General features: G+C 38.0%; 1 protein-coding gene across 3 annotated transcripts in view; it reads left to right on the top strand.

Moving 5' to 3' along the window:
- The window catches only part of DYNC2H1 (dynein cytoplasmic 2 heavy chain 1), a 388,761-nt gene that overhangs the window by 80,208 nt on the left and 294,353 nt on the right, over positions 1–14,200 (top strand). For all 3 annotated transcript variants that reach the window (XM_043481063.1, XM_043481062.1, XM_043481064.1), the window contains 2 exons: positions 5,258–5,387; positions 8,562–8,717. In XM_043481063.1, coding sequence (XP_043336998.1) covers positions 5,258–5,387; positions 8,562–8,717 — 286 coding nt within the window. The remainder of the gene's footprint in view (positions 1–5,257; positions 5,388–8,561; positions 8,718–14,200) is intronic.

Genomic DNA, 14,200 nt, shown 5'->3' with positions numbered 1-14,200 from the left:
TGGGAGGGTCATGGCTAAACACAAGGCGCATGCACCCTACTGGCGCGGGTGGAAACTGAGGCTGGGGCTGCGGAGGGGAGAAGGCGCTCCACACCCGGGGAGAGTGCGCCCGTCAAGCTCCTGGCGGCCTGAGCTGCTCGGGCGGGGAAGGCACAAAACGCAGGCGCTACTGAGTCCGTGCTTTTGTGGAGAACCTGAAAACTGGAAGCGCATGTAACGCAGGGTCCGCTCCATAATAGAGCAGCCGGGAGCCTGAGCAGCGTACACGGGGAGAGCATACACCCGTGAGCGGGGCAAACCCAGTGTGGCCGGAACACTGTGAGTGCTCCCCACACACGCCAGCGATATCTGCTTGCAGCGCCCCTCCCTCCCCGCAGCACGAGTGAACTAGTGAACCTGAACAAGAGACCACCTCCGCCCGCCTGTGTCAGGGCGGAAATTAGACATTGAAGAGACTGGCAAACAGAAGCCAAATAAACAAAGGGAACCTCTTCAGAAGGGACCGGTGCAACAGATTAAAATCCCCGTAGGTAACACCGACTACACTGGAAGGGGCCTATAGTTATCAAGAAGTGTAAGCTGGAACGAGGAGCTATCTGAAACTGAACCGAACCCACACTGCCTGCAACAGCTCCAGAGAAATTCCTAGATATGTTTTTACTCTTTTTTTTTAATTAAAAATTTTCTTTTCTTTTTTAAAATTTTTTCTCTTTTATTTTCTTTTAAAATTCCCTATTACTCCTCCATTACTCCTTAACTTTCATTTTCTTTTTCATATATTTTTACTATTTTTTTATTAGAAAAAAATTTTTTTTCTTTTTTATTTTTTCTCTTATTTTCTTTTAAAGTCCTCTATTACTCCTCTATTACTCCTTAATTTTCATTTTCATTTCACTATAACCTCACCAAAAAAAAAAAGAGGCTGTATTTTTAAACCAAACTTCATATATATTTCTAAAATGTTTTGTGTTTTTGTTTTCAATATTGTATTTTTAAGAGTCTAACTTCTACTCTAGATTTTTAATCTTTGTTTTTCAGTATTTGATATCAATATTGTACATTTAAGAATCCAATATTCAGTACCTATTTTTACTCAGGAGTGTGTTGATTATTTTCCCACTTTTGACTCTCCGTTTTCTACCTCAGATCACCTCTATTTCCTACCTCCCCATTCTCTTCCCAATCCAATTCTATGAATCTCTGTGGGTGTCTGGGCTATGGAGAACACTTTGGGAACAGAGAACTGCGTAGATCTGTCTCTCTCCTCTTGAGTCCTCCCTTTTCTCCTCCTGCTCATCTCTATCTCCCTCCTCCCTCTCCTCTTCTTCATGTAACTCTGAACCTCTCTGGGTGTCCTTCATGGGGGAGAATCTTTTCACCATTAACCTAGAAGTTTTATCATCAGTGCTGTATAGTTGGAGAAGTCTTGAGACTACTGGAAGAATAAGACTGAAATCCAGAAGCAGGAGACTTAAGCCCAAAACCTGAGAACACCGGAAAACCCCTGACTACAGGGAACATTAAGTAATAAGAGGCCATCCAGAAGCCTCCATACCTACACTGAAACCAACTATCACCCAAGAGCCAATAAGTTCCAGAGCAAGACATACCACGCAAATTCTCCAGCAACGGAGGAACATAGCCTTGAGCGTCAACATATAGGCTGCCCAAAGTCACACCTAACACATAGACCCATCTCAAAACTCACTACTGGATACTCCATTGCACTCCAGAGAGAAGAAATCCAGTTCCATGCACCAGAACACCGATGCAAGCTTCCATAACCAGGAAACCTTGACAAGCCAATCGTCCAACCCCACCCACTGGGTGAAACCTCCACAATAAAAAGGAACCACAGACCACCAGAATATAGAAAGCCCACTCCAGACACAGCAATCTAGACAAGATGAAAAGGCAGAGAAATACCTAACAGGTAAAGGAACATGAAAAATGCCCACCAAGTCAAACAGAAGAGGAGGAGATAGGGAATCTACCTGAAAAAGAATTTAGAATAATGATAATAAAAATGATCCAAAATCTTGGAAACAAAATGGAGTTACAGATAAATAGTCTGGAGGAGAAGATGCAAGAAATGTTTTTAATAAGGACCTAGAAGAAATAAAAAAGTCAATTAAAAATGAATAACGCAATAAATGAGATCAGAAACACTCTGGAGGGAACTAACAGTAGAATAACAGAGACAGAAGATAGGATAAGTGAGGTAGAAGATAAAATGGAGGAAATAAATGAAGCAGAGAGGAAAAAAGAAAAAAGAATCAAAAGAAATGAGGACAACCTCAGGGACCTTTGGGACAATGTGAAACACCCCAACATTCGAATCATAGGAGTCCCAGAAGAAGACAAAAAGGAAGGCCATGAGAAAATACTTGAGGAGATAATAGCTGAAAACTTCCCTAAAATGGGGAAGGAAATAGTTACACAGATCCAAGAAACCCAGAGAGTCCCAAACAGGATAAACCCAAGGCAAAACACCCCAAGACACATATTAATCAAATTAACAAAGATCAAACACAAAGAGCAGATATTAAAAGCAGCAAGGGAGAAACAAGAAATAACACACAAAGGGATTCCCATAAGGGTAACAGCTGATCTATCAATAGAAACCCTCCAGGCCAGAAGGGAATGGCAGGACATACTGAAAGTAATGAAAGAGAATAACCTACAACCTAGATTACTGTACCCAGCAAGGATCTCATTCAGATATGAAGGAGAATTCAAAAGCTTTACAGACAAGCAAAAGCTGAGAGAATTCAGCACCACCAAACATTAACTGTTTAAAAAGAGGAAAAAAAAATGTGAATTGGGGAACATGCAACACCTGTTTTTCTTTTCTTTCCCTGGCAGTACTGTTTGGCTGCAGTTTGTAATCACTGTAATTTAAGCTGTGGGTGAGTGTGTGTAGCTGTCCACTCCTCATACTGTATTTTATTTCATTTTTTTTCATTTTTTCTTCTTCTTTTTTTAAAAGTTAATTAATTTATTTATTTTACTTTACAACCATACTGTATTTTATTGAACGAGTTTAAGTAGGGCCTATTAAATGGCCCGATCTTTCATTTTACAAATTTGAAACCTCTTTATTTAATATTTAATTTCTTCCTGAGTGTATTTGGAAGAGACTTGAAGAGCAAAAATAAACTAATTTTAGATTTCATCCACAGTAGTAACACAGTGGCATATTTGAGCCAGTTTCATTTCCCAAAATGAATTATTAGAAAGTTTTCTTTTGCTTTTTGAATTTATATTTTAGAATTTGATATTTATCAGTCTATATACAATGTTCTACTCTTTTAGAATCATTTGAAATTGCTTTTGTTATCAAATTGATCCAGAATGTTTCCAAAATTATTTAATTGATTACTTCTTTGATAATATTGTAGGAAGCATTTATATTAAACTAGCCACAAACTCCCAATTAATATTTTGAGGCATTATTTTTAAAATAATATGGCATTGAGTTTATAGCTTTTGTAGCAATATCTCACACAGTTTATCTCAGTTATTCATTTGTTCTCATAATCCTGTGAGAAAAATAGGATAAAAGGAAAGCTTATTAAATTTTAAAATATTTATTGAATGTCTGTTACATGTATGGCACGAATTTAGACATTTTAAGAGAGCAAGAAAGGAGTAAAACTAACAATTATGAAGTGCTTGTATTTATGGAGGGCTTATCTTTATAGAGCATATGTCTACATAGAGGAGATAGACAAATATAATTGCAATTATAATATAAGCGAGAGTGTAAATGTAATAAAGGTTAAGTAGAATGCCGTTTTTTTTAATCAGAAAAAAGACTCGTTGCTGTAGATAATTTGAAAATTGTTGGTGAACCAGAAATTGTTTGTGAGAGACATAATGAGTATTTATGATTTAATGTAAAACACAAATACTTGTTATTTTTAGTTTCTTTTTGATTAACTTTGATTTTTAGGTTTTATTCATTTCTTCAGCAGATATTTTGCACTTGCTCTGCAGTAGGCCAAATGAGGACCTTTTAATAATGAAAGGGAATGCTATTTATTATGCTGGGATAACTGATATAAATCAAGATTGTCTTAGACAAACCAAGACATGTAGTTGCCATAGGTACTAAGGAGATACTGTTGACAACAGTAGTAAAGAATTTGCCTAAAGTTTAGGAGACCTGGGTTTGATCCAGAGTCAGGAAGATCCCCTGGTGAAGGAAATGGCAAACTGCTCCAGTATTCTTGCCTGGAAAATCCCATGGAGAGAGGAGCCTGGCGGGCTACAGTCCATGGTTTGCAAGAGTCAGACATGACTTAGCCACTAAACCACAATTGACAACAAAGTCTTTATGCTGAAAGAGTTTAGCAGCTTTCCTTTGTCTGTTTTGAGTGTATCCAATGTAATTTACATCTTTACCTTTGATCTTTTTTTCCTTTTCCTTATTAAACTGGATAGACACGTGGCAGGAAAGATTCAAGGACTCGGTATTTACTTGTGTTACTGTGAAACATTGGTCAAGGACAGGAGAAATGGCAGAACTGTGGGCCCTTGAAACTTCTAAATTATTAGTCTATAAGTTGTTTTTACTATAATTTTTATAAATGTGTAACATGTAATTTTGAATAAGATGTCAATATTATGTATGATTTCGAACATTGGATGTTACTCAAATAATTAAGTGCTTTGCTAAAATAATTATCTTTTACTTTAGCATGGTTTTCAAGTTTCACTAGTGGCATGGGAATTTAGGTGGTCAACGTTTTTGGCGATAGAGAAAAAGAAAAAGTATTTTTAAAGATCTGCATTAAGATGCAGTGCAGCTTGTCTAATGTGCATTTGAATCACCTAGGGATATTGTTAAAGCAAAGATTTTGCTTCATTAGGTCTGGGATGGTACTTGGGATTCTGTAGACGCCACTTTGGGTAGGAATGGTTTAGACCACTTTGTGGCTAACTTGTAGATGTGTAATTCTTCATTAACTTTACAATGATATAGATGAGGTTTATTTGCTTTATTTTATAGGAAATGACATATGTATATATATACACACACTTATATGTGCTTATATATGTAGAAGTTAGAAGTAGTATATACACACGGACATATACAAAAGTAACTAAAATGAACTCTTGTATACTAGCAGATAGAGTACATATGTAGAACAATGTTTATTGGAGCAGAAATTTATTTTGAAATTTATGATTTCATAAAGTAAATTTATGATTTACTCCTCAACAATTTTTAATGTTTGTTAATATGTTTCAGTGATGAAGAGACAGATCTTAATTCTCTGATAAAATCTTGGTTGAGGAGTCAGCCTCCTACATATAGGAATAATCTTGAAAACTGGATTGGGGATTATTTTGAAAAGGCATTACAGTGGGTTCTAAAACAGGTAAGATAATTATAATATTTCATAATTATTTAGGCAAAAAGTATAATGACTGACTATTGCTTACATTTAACCTCCTTTTAGTAGCGTTCTGACAGAATGTGGGGGTGGAGTGAAGGGTAGGTGTCTTCACTGCTCTCCCACTGTATTTCATGGTATAACTTTCATTGTGTTAAGTCTTAAAATACTTTAATTCTTCCGTCCATGATACCTTGCAATACTTACCTAAAAATCTTGAAAATTAGAATGCCTTTTGAAGTTTTACTAGTAAAACGATCATTCTGCCACATTTTACTATGTCAATAAACACCTGCCTATATATCATGCTAAAAATAATGACAATATTAGAGAAAGGATGATGAGTTATTTATAATATTATTGAAACGTTTATTTAGCAAAAATTTATTGCTTATAAAATAGATGCCCTTGATGAAACTTTGCCAGGTGAACATTAATAGGACAGTCCCTTTCACTGAGAAGGGTTTGTGTCGCAGAGGAAAGTGACGTGGAAAAAGATAATCACAATATAACAGGATGCAGAGAGTATTGCTGCTTTCTAGGAGAGGTTTAAAGGAGATGACATTTAATTTTGAATTTGAAGCACAAATAGGAGTTTTGCATGCAAAGAAGACAATATTCATGTACTTACATGATCTTTTCAAATTTTGATTTCTTTCTTATGTCATTGCTTGTATAAAAAAATAAACATATAAAAATAGAGAAAACAAATAGCAATGAGTTTTTTAAAGGTGATTGTTGATATGAACTTAATTTAGAGGTCAGTACTTCAGGGTTGGGCAAATCATTTAGAGAAATGGCAATTTCACTTTAGTTTTCTAAACTCTTTTCTTTTCTTACTTTGTAAAGGTGAATGCTGGAGGACTAGGGACTTGGGAGAAATGGCACAAATGAGATAGGTTTCCCTGGAGACTTCAGGGAAGGGCCACTCCCCTAGCCCTCAGTCCCACCGAAATGTCTGCCTCCTTGTGCTTCTGCAGCAGTGTACTATGTCTTTCAACTATAATTGCTTTCATGCAACTGCAAGCACCTTGAAGGCAAAGATTAAGCCTGTTGTATTCCTTATTGTATCCCCAGAAGCAAATTTTCGTTAATAACAATGTGGTGAATAAGCGTACACGAGCTTGGGAGTTCCCTGCCAGTCCAGTGGTTGGGACTTCACCTTCCACTGCAAGGGGTATACTTTTGATTCCTGCCTGGGAAGCCAAGTGAGACCCCACATGCCTCATGGCCAAAACAAAAAACATGAAACAGAAGCAGTGTTTTAACAAATTCGATAAAGACTAAAAACAGTCCACATTAAAAAAAAAGCTTAGAAAAATGAATATATGAGCTTAGTTAAATAACTGATGCCTGTGTTTATAGCACCTTTTCAGTAGATGTGTTGTTATTTTGTGAATATAAAACATATAAACCTAACTAGGCCTTCCAGTGCAGATGCCTTGAAGTCATCAGCTTGCATGCTGTCAGTGTTAGAATGAGAAGATGTAGCACTGCATAGAATGTATTGACTCTTTGACTCTCCCCTGTTTGGGATTTGTGACTACAGACATGATGACAGGATAATATTATTAAACCATAGCGTGGATACTAAAGATTTAGTGAGAAAATAAACTATTCTCAGCTCCTTGTTCTTGTTTGAGATTTTATGTGTTGAGTGTTCCTTCTTTCTTTATTCTGTGCTTTGTTTACCATGTTCAGATTCTGAGAGATATGTAATGAATGCTCTAGTCAAGAAACTAGATTTTATTTATAACTAGAGCTTTACTTTCTTATATTTAGCAAATTAGACAATCTAGAGGAAAATATGTCAGTTACCTTTTCCTTTATCTTAGAAAAAGCTTAGAACTCAGTATGGCCTAAGCGGCTGGATTTCTATTCATCTCCTTCTGTTTTCCCCCCTTTTCCCCTCCTATTTCTGTTCTTTGAAAATTATTTATTATTCAGGCAGAGAGATTTTTTAAAATGTAAATTTAGTCATTTTATTCTCTTACTTGAAGTTTAAAGGCACTGAAGATACAATTTGCACTCCTTATCATGGCCTATGCAATTCCACATACTCTGGCCTTGCCTGCCTCTCTGTCTTGAATCACTCTGTCTTTGCTTGTTCAGGCATCTGCTTCTTTTAATTCCTTAAGTGTGCCCATTGCTTACCATTGCATATGCTGAGTTCTCCGTATGCCAGATAGGTCTCACTCTTCAAATATTAGCAATTGTCATCTTCCTTAAGGACACCTTGAGTCCTCAACCTGAGTTATCCTTTCTCAAAACACCCTCTTTTTCTGCTCTATAACTTCTACCACAAATGAATTAACCATTTCCTCTATTAGACTTCTGGAGAAGGAAATGGCAATCCACTCCAGTATTCTTGCCTGGAAAATCCCATGGACAGAGGAGCCTGGAAGGTTACAGTCCACGGGGTTGCAAAGAGTTGGACATGACAGAAGCAACTTAACATAGCGCAGTATGTCCGTTAGAGTTGACTTCCATTAAAACAAGTGCTCTGTTTAATTCTCCCTTAAAAAAAAAGCTACCTAGCACTACATACAGATTCTAACTATGATTGGTTTTCCCAGTTAACTATATAGGGCCCCAGAGGCCCATGGATCTTAATAATCCATACCACCTGAGTCCAAAAGTTTCATTTTAAAATTCTGTATAGAGGAAAAGCTCCAAATTGTTTTTAAGCCTGCCTTTACTAACATTTTGTGGTCCAGAACCATTAATCTAGACTTTGCCTCTGTGCTGTGTCTTTGTTGCTGTGTATGGGCTTTCTCTAGTTGTGGTGAGCAGGGGCTACTCTCTAGTTGAGGTGTCTAGCTTCTTTTTTAATTATCAAGAGGAAATGAGGAACTGTTATGTTTAGACAGATGTTCATTGATTTACCTTTTTAAAAATTTTTTTTCAGGTTTAGGAAATAAGCAAACTGTGTATCTATTTGAGGACTCACACTTATGGCTAGAAATACACATTTGTATTTTTATGATTACTTTTTATTTTCAATGTTTATGTATAAGTTGAAATCTAAACTTTCTAGAACTTGAGTAGTGGGATAAATTTAAATATGATCCTTGAAAAGATGAGTAAACAATCTGTGTATGATGCTAATTTACTTGTTAATGTTTTCCCTTTGTCTGTAATATGGATTTTAATCAACAGAATGACTATGTGGTAGAAACAAGTTTGGTTGGAACTGTGATGAATGGATTGTCACATCTACATGGATGCAGAGATCATGATCAATTTATTATTAATCTCATAAGGGGTCTTGGTGGAAATCTGAACTTGAAGTCACGTCTGGAATTCACCAAAGAGGTAGTACACATTTAAAGCCTATGTTTAATCAACATTTTTTGTTAATTTTCATTGACCCTGGGTGTGTGCATGCATGTGTTCTAATAAGTCACTTCAGTCATGTCTGACTCTGTGCACCCCGATGGAGGTGGTCTGCCAGGCTCCTCTGTCCGTGGGATTCTCCAGTCAAGAATACTGGAGTGGGTTGCCATGACCTCCTCCATGGGATCTTCTCAACCCAGGGATCGAACCTGCGTCTCTTACCTCTACCTGCATTGGCAGGTGGGTTCTTTACTACTAGTGCCACCTGGGAAGTCCTGGGTATAGCATTTTGAAGTTATGCATTTAATACGATAATAATACAGTTATATTTGGCTTCCCTGGTGACTCAGTGGTAAAGAAACTGCCTGCCAATGCAGGAGAAGCTAGTTGGATCCCTGGATTGGGAAGAACCCCTGGTGAAGGAAGTGGAAACCCACTCCAGTATTCTTGCTGGGGAAATCCTGTGGACAGAGGAGCCTGGTGGGCTGCAGTCCATGCAGTCTCAGAAGAGTCAGATATGACTTAGTGACTAAACAATGACAGTGTTATAGTGAAATGGTTCTTCAGAGGGATGTTAAATGTGACTAAATGAGATGATCAATGTAAAGTGCACTTGGAAACAAATAATAACCACTCAGCAACGTTGGCTGCTGACCTGTCTTTAAAAGCAGACTAATTTTCAGCCTTGACGGGAGTGGAGTTTGAGGGAGAATGGATATATCTCTATATATGGCTGAATCACTTCACTGCTCACCTGAAGCTGTCATAGCACTGTTAATTGGCGATACCCCAATGCAAAATGAAAAGTTAAAAAAAAGTGGGCCAATTTTACTTCATAGGAAGGATTTTTATTTTTTTTTGGAGAAAGATAATTAAAAATTATGAAGCCAAAATACTATGTATTATTACTTTATTTGATTCTCTTAAACCACTGTTTAATAAGACTAAGGGGTGGGATTCTTTCTGAAAAGAAATTATACTTAGAAGCACAATATTTAATAAAACAGAGCAAACTGACGTGCTCCAGGTAGAGTAGGAAGCTCCTAAGTCTTCCTCTCTCACTGCCACTATCACTTCTGAGAAACCTCAAAGGAGTCTCTAGCTCTCTGACTGCATATTTTGAAATGTGCTGCTTCCACATTTGCACTTTGGCCTGTCAAATGTGAATAAAGGTATAGATTGAGAAGGCTCAGACTCTATTTAGAATGGACTTCCCAGGTGGTTCAGTGATACAGAATCTGCCTGCCAATGCAGGAGAATGGGAGATGAGGGTTCCATCCCTGAATGAGGAAGATCCCCTGGAGGAGGAAATGGCAACCCACTCCAGTATTCCTTCCTGAAAAATCCTGTAGACAGAGGAGCCTGGCGGACCACAGTGCATGGGGTCTCAAAGAGTCCACTGAGTATGCATGAATACATTTATTATATACAGATCTTCTTTGAGTTATGATGGGATTACAGCCAGATAAACTCATCATAAGTTGAAAGTATCCTAAGTTGAAAATGCATTTACCTCCTCTAACCTATCAAATATCATGACTTAATATAGTCTATCTCAAAGTGCTAAGAATGTTAGCCTACTGTCGGGCAAAATCATCTAACACAAAGTCTCCTTTATAATAAAGTGTTGAATAGTGTGTAATTTCTCAACTACGATGCAGAAAGTGAAAGACAGTGTGGTTTTAAGCATATCAGTTGTTTACCCTGGTGATTGTGTGGCTGCCTATGAGTTGCAGTTTGCTTCCATGCACTGCTGCTGCCCTGCATCACAGGACACTATCATACCACGTGTCACTAGTCTGGGAAAAGATCAAAATTCAAAGTATGGTTTTTACTGAATGCTTATCACTTTTTCCCTGTTGTAAACATGAAAAATCATAGGTAAAGCCATTTTAAGTCGGGGACCATCGGTATAAGTACATAGGTACATATATATTTATTTTCTTCTTTGAATTAGTTTATGGTATTTTATGGTGTTATTAACATTTTATAAAATAACTGGGGTTGGTGTTTGGTGAGCAGCTCCCTTGAGTAGTGGCGGTGGAGGGAGATTGGCATCCTGGACAGAAATGGAATTTTCATACACCCTGCCCTGTACCTCTTTTCCACTTGGCTGTCTGTTCCTGGATTATGTCCTTGATTATAAACCACCAGTCCGGAGCTGAGGAATCCAAGTGTGGCTGCCAGGAGAAATCCAGAAGAGCCAAAGAGCCCAACCATGTCAGACCTTCCTGTAGCCACACACACACCTCAAACCCTGAGGAAGTGAGTGAGGATCAGCGGGAAGAAGACAGCCAGCCACAGACCAAGCCCTGAGCCTTTAGAGTGGGAGCCCTGACTCCAAGACCTAGACTACCAGAGAACTCCTAACCCTGCTGCTGCTGCTGCTGCTGCTGCTAAGTCGCTTCAGTCGTGGCCGACTCTGTGTGACCCCATAGACGGCAGCCCACCAGGCTCCGCCATCCCTCGGACTCTAGGGAGTATCAAATATTAAGGACTCCCACAAAGGAAGCAACTTGAATACAAGACCAACCACCAGTAGCAAACAAAAACAAGACAAAAATACAAACCCAATCATCAGCAGACGGGATTATCACCACACTCAACCCTGCCCATCAGAGGGGGGAAGAAAAAACCTCAGCACAAATCTCACTGTGTAATGAAGCTTACACAAACCACTGGACCAACCTAAGGAGGGCAGAAACCAAAAGGAAGAAAGAATTCAACTTTGAAGCCTGGGAGAAGGAGACCTCGCACACAATAAGTTTAAAAAGAAGAATACATTTGAATCAGTTCTAATGAGGTGGATGAAACTGGAGCCTATTATACAGAGTGAAGTAAGTCAGAAAGAAAAACACCAATACAGTATACTAACACATCTATATGGAATTTAGAAAGATGGTACCGATAACCCTATATGAGAGACAGCAAAAGAGACACAGATGTATAGAACAGTCTTTTGGACGCTGTGGGAGAGGGCGAGGGTGGGATGATCTGAGAGAATAGCATTGAGACGTGTATTATGTGTGAAACAGATCGCCAGTCCAGGTTGGATGCATGAGACAAGTGCTCGGGGCTGGTGCACTGGGATGACTCAGAGGGATGGAGTGGGGAGGGAGGTGGGAGGGGGGTTCAGGATGAAGAACACATGTACACCCGTGGCTGATTCATGTCAATGTATGGCAAAAACCACTACAATATTGTAAATTAATTAGCCTCCGATTAAATAAATTAAAAAAAAACTGAAAAGGCAGAAAAATACTGCACAAATGAAGGAACAAACTAGAAGCACAGATGTTCAAGTAACTGAAGAGGAAATAAGCAAACTACCTGAAAAAGATGACCAATTCAGAATAATGATGGTAAAGATGACCAAAAACCTTGAAAACAGAATGGAGAAAATGCAAGAATCAATTAACAAATACCTACAAGGATTAAAGAGTAAACATACAGAGACAAACAACAAAATTACTGAAATTAAAAATACTCTAGAAGGAATCAATAGCAGAATATCTGAAGCACAAGAATGAATCAGTGAGCTGGAAGGTAAAATGGTGGAAATAACTTCTGAAGAGCAGAATAAAAAGAATGAAAAGAACTGAGGATGGTCTCAGAGACATCTGAGATAATATTAAATGCACCAACATTTGAATTATAGGGGTCCCAGGAGAAGAGAAAAAGAAAGGGTATGAGAAAAATTTTGAAGAGATTATAGTTGAAAAATTTCCCAACATGGAAAAGGAAATAGTCAATCAAGTCCAAGAGATGCAAAGAGTCCCCTGCAGCATAAACTGTATGTCCCCAAGGAGAAACATGCCAAGACACATTAATCAAACTAACAAGGACTAAACACAAAGAAAGCATTTTAAAAGCAGCAAGGGAAAAGCAACAAGTAACATACAAGGGAAACTCCATACCTTTAACAGCTGATCATTCAGCAGAGACTCCGCAGGCCAGAAGGGAATGGCAGGATATATTTAAAGTACTGAAAGGGAAAAATCTACAACCAAGATTACTGCACCTGGCAAGGATCTCATTCAAAATTGATGGAGAAATTGAAAGTTTTTCAGACAAGGAAACATTAAGAGAATTCAGTATCACTAAATCAGCTTTACAACAAATGTTAAAGGGACTTATAAAGTCAGGAAATAGAAGAAAAAGTCTACAAAAGCAAAAACCAAACAATTAAGAAAATGGCAGTAGGAACATATATATTGGTAATTACTTTAAATGTAAACGGATTAAATGCTCCAACCTAAAGACACAGACTGACCGAATGGATACAAAAACAAGACCCATTTATATACTGTCTATAAGAAACCCACTTCAGACCTAAAGACACATATAGACTGAAAGTGAGAGGATGGAAAAAGTTATTCCATGCAAATGGGAAGCAAAAGAAAGCTGGAATAGCAATTCTCATATCAGACAAAGTAGAACGTAAAGAATATTTCAGGAGATAATGAAGGACACACAAAATGATCAAGGGATCAATTCAAGAGGAAGAGACAACAATGGTAAGTATCTATGCACCCAACATAGGAGCACCTCAATACATAGGACAAACACTAACAGACATAAAAGGAGAAATTGACAGTAACACAGTAATAGTAGGAGACATTAACACCCCACTCACAGTAATCGACAGATCATCAAAACAAAATTAATAAGGAAACATTAAATCTTAAATGATACATTAGATGAGATGGATCTCATTGGAATCTTCAGGACATTCCATCCAAATGCAGAAGAATACACCTTCTTCTCAAGTGCCCATGGAACATTCTCCTGGATAGACCATATCATGGGTCACAAGTCAAACCTCAGTAAATTTAAGAAAATTGAAATTGTATCAGGCATCTTCTCCTACCACAACACTATGAGACTAGATATCAATTACAAGAAAAAAAACTGTAAGAAACAGAGACATGGAGATTAAACAATGTGTTTCTAAATAATGAATAGGTTACTGAAGAAATTAAAAGGGAAATAAAAAAATTCCTAGAAATAAATAACAGTGAAAACACAACTCGAAACCTATCAGTTCAGTCTGTCACTCAGTCGTGTCCGTCTCTTTGTGAGCCCATGGACTGCAGCACACCAGGCTTCCCTGCCCATCACAAACTTCTGTAGCCTGCTCATACTCATGTGCAAGTCGGTGATGACATCCAAACATCTCATCCTCTGTTCTCCTCTTATCCTCCTGCCTTCAGTTTTTCCTCATATCAGGGTCTTTTCCAAGGAGTCAGTTCTTTGCATCAGGTGGACAAAGTATTGGAGTTTCAGCTTCAGCATCATCCTTCCCAGTGGATTTTCAGAACTGATTTCCTTTAGGGTGTACTGGTTTGATCTTTTCGCAGTCCAGGGGACTCTCAAGATCCACAGTGCAAAAGCATCAATTCTTCAGTGCTCAGCTTTCTTTATAGTCCAACTTTCACATTCATACGTGACTACTGGAAAGA

The sequence above is a fragment of the Cervus canadensis genome, chromosome 11, assembly GCF_019320065.1.
Source record: "Cervus canadensis isolate Bull #8, Minnesota chromosome 11, ASM1932006v1, whole genome shotgun sequence".
NCBI classification, from domain to species: domain Eukaryota; kingdom Metazoa; phylum Chordata; class Mammalia; order Artiodactyla; family Cervidae; genus Cervus; species Cervus canadensis.
This window is presented reverse-complemented; position numbering and strand designations above follow the sequence as displayed.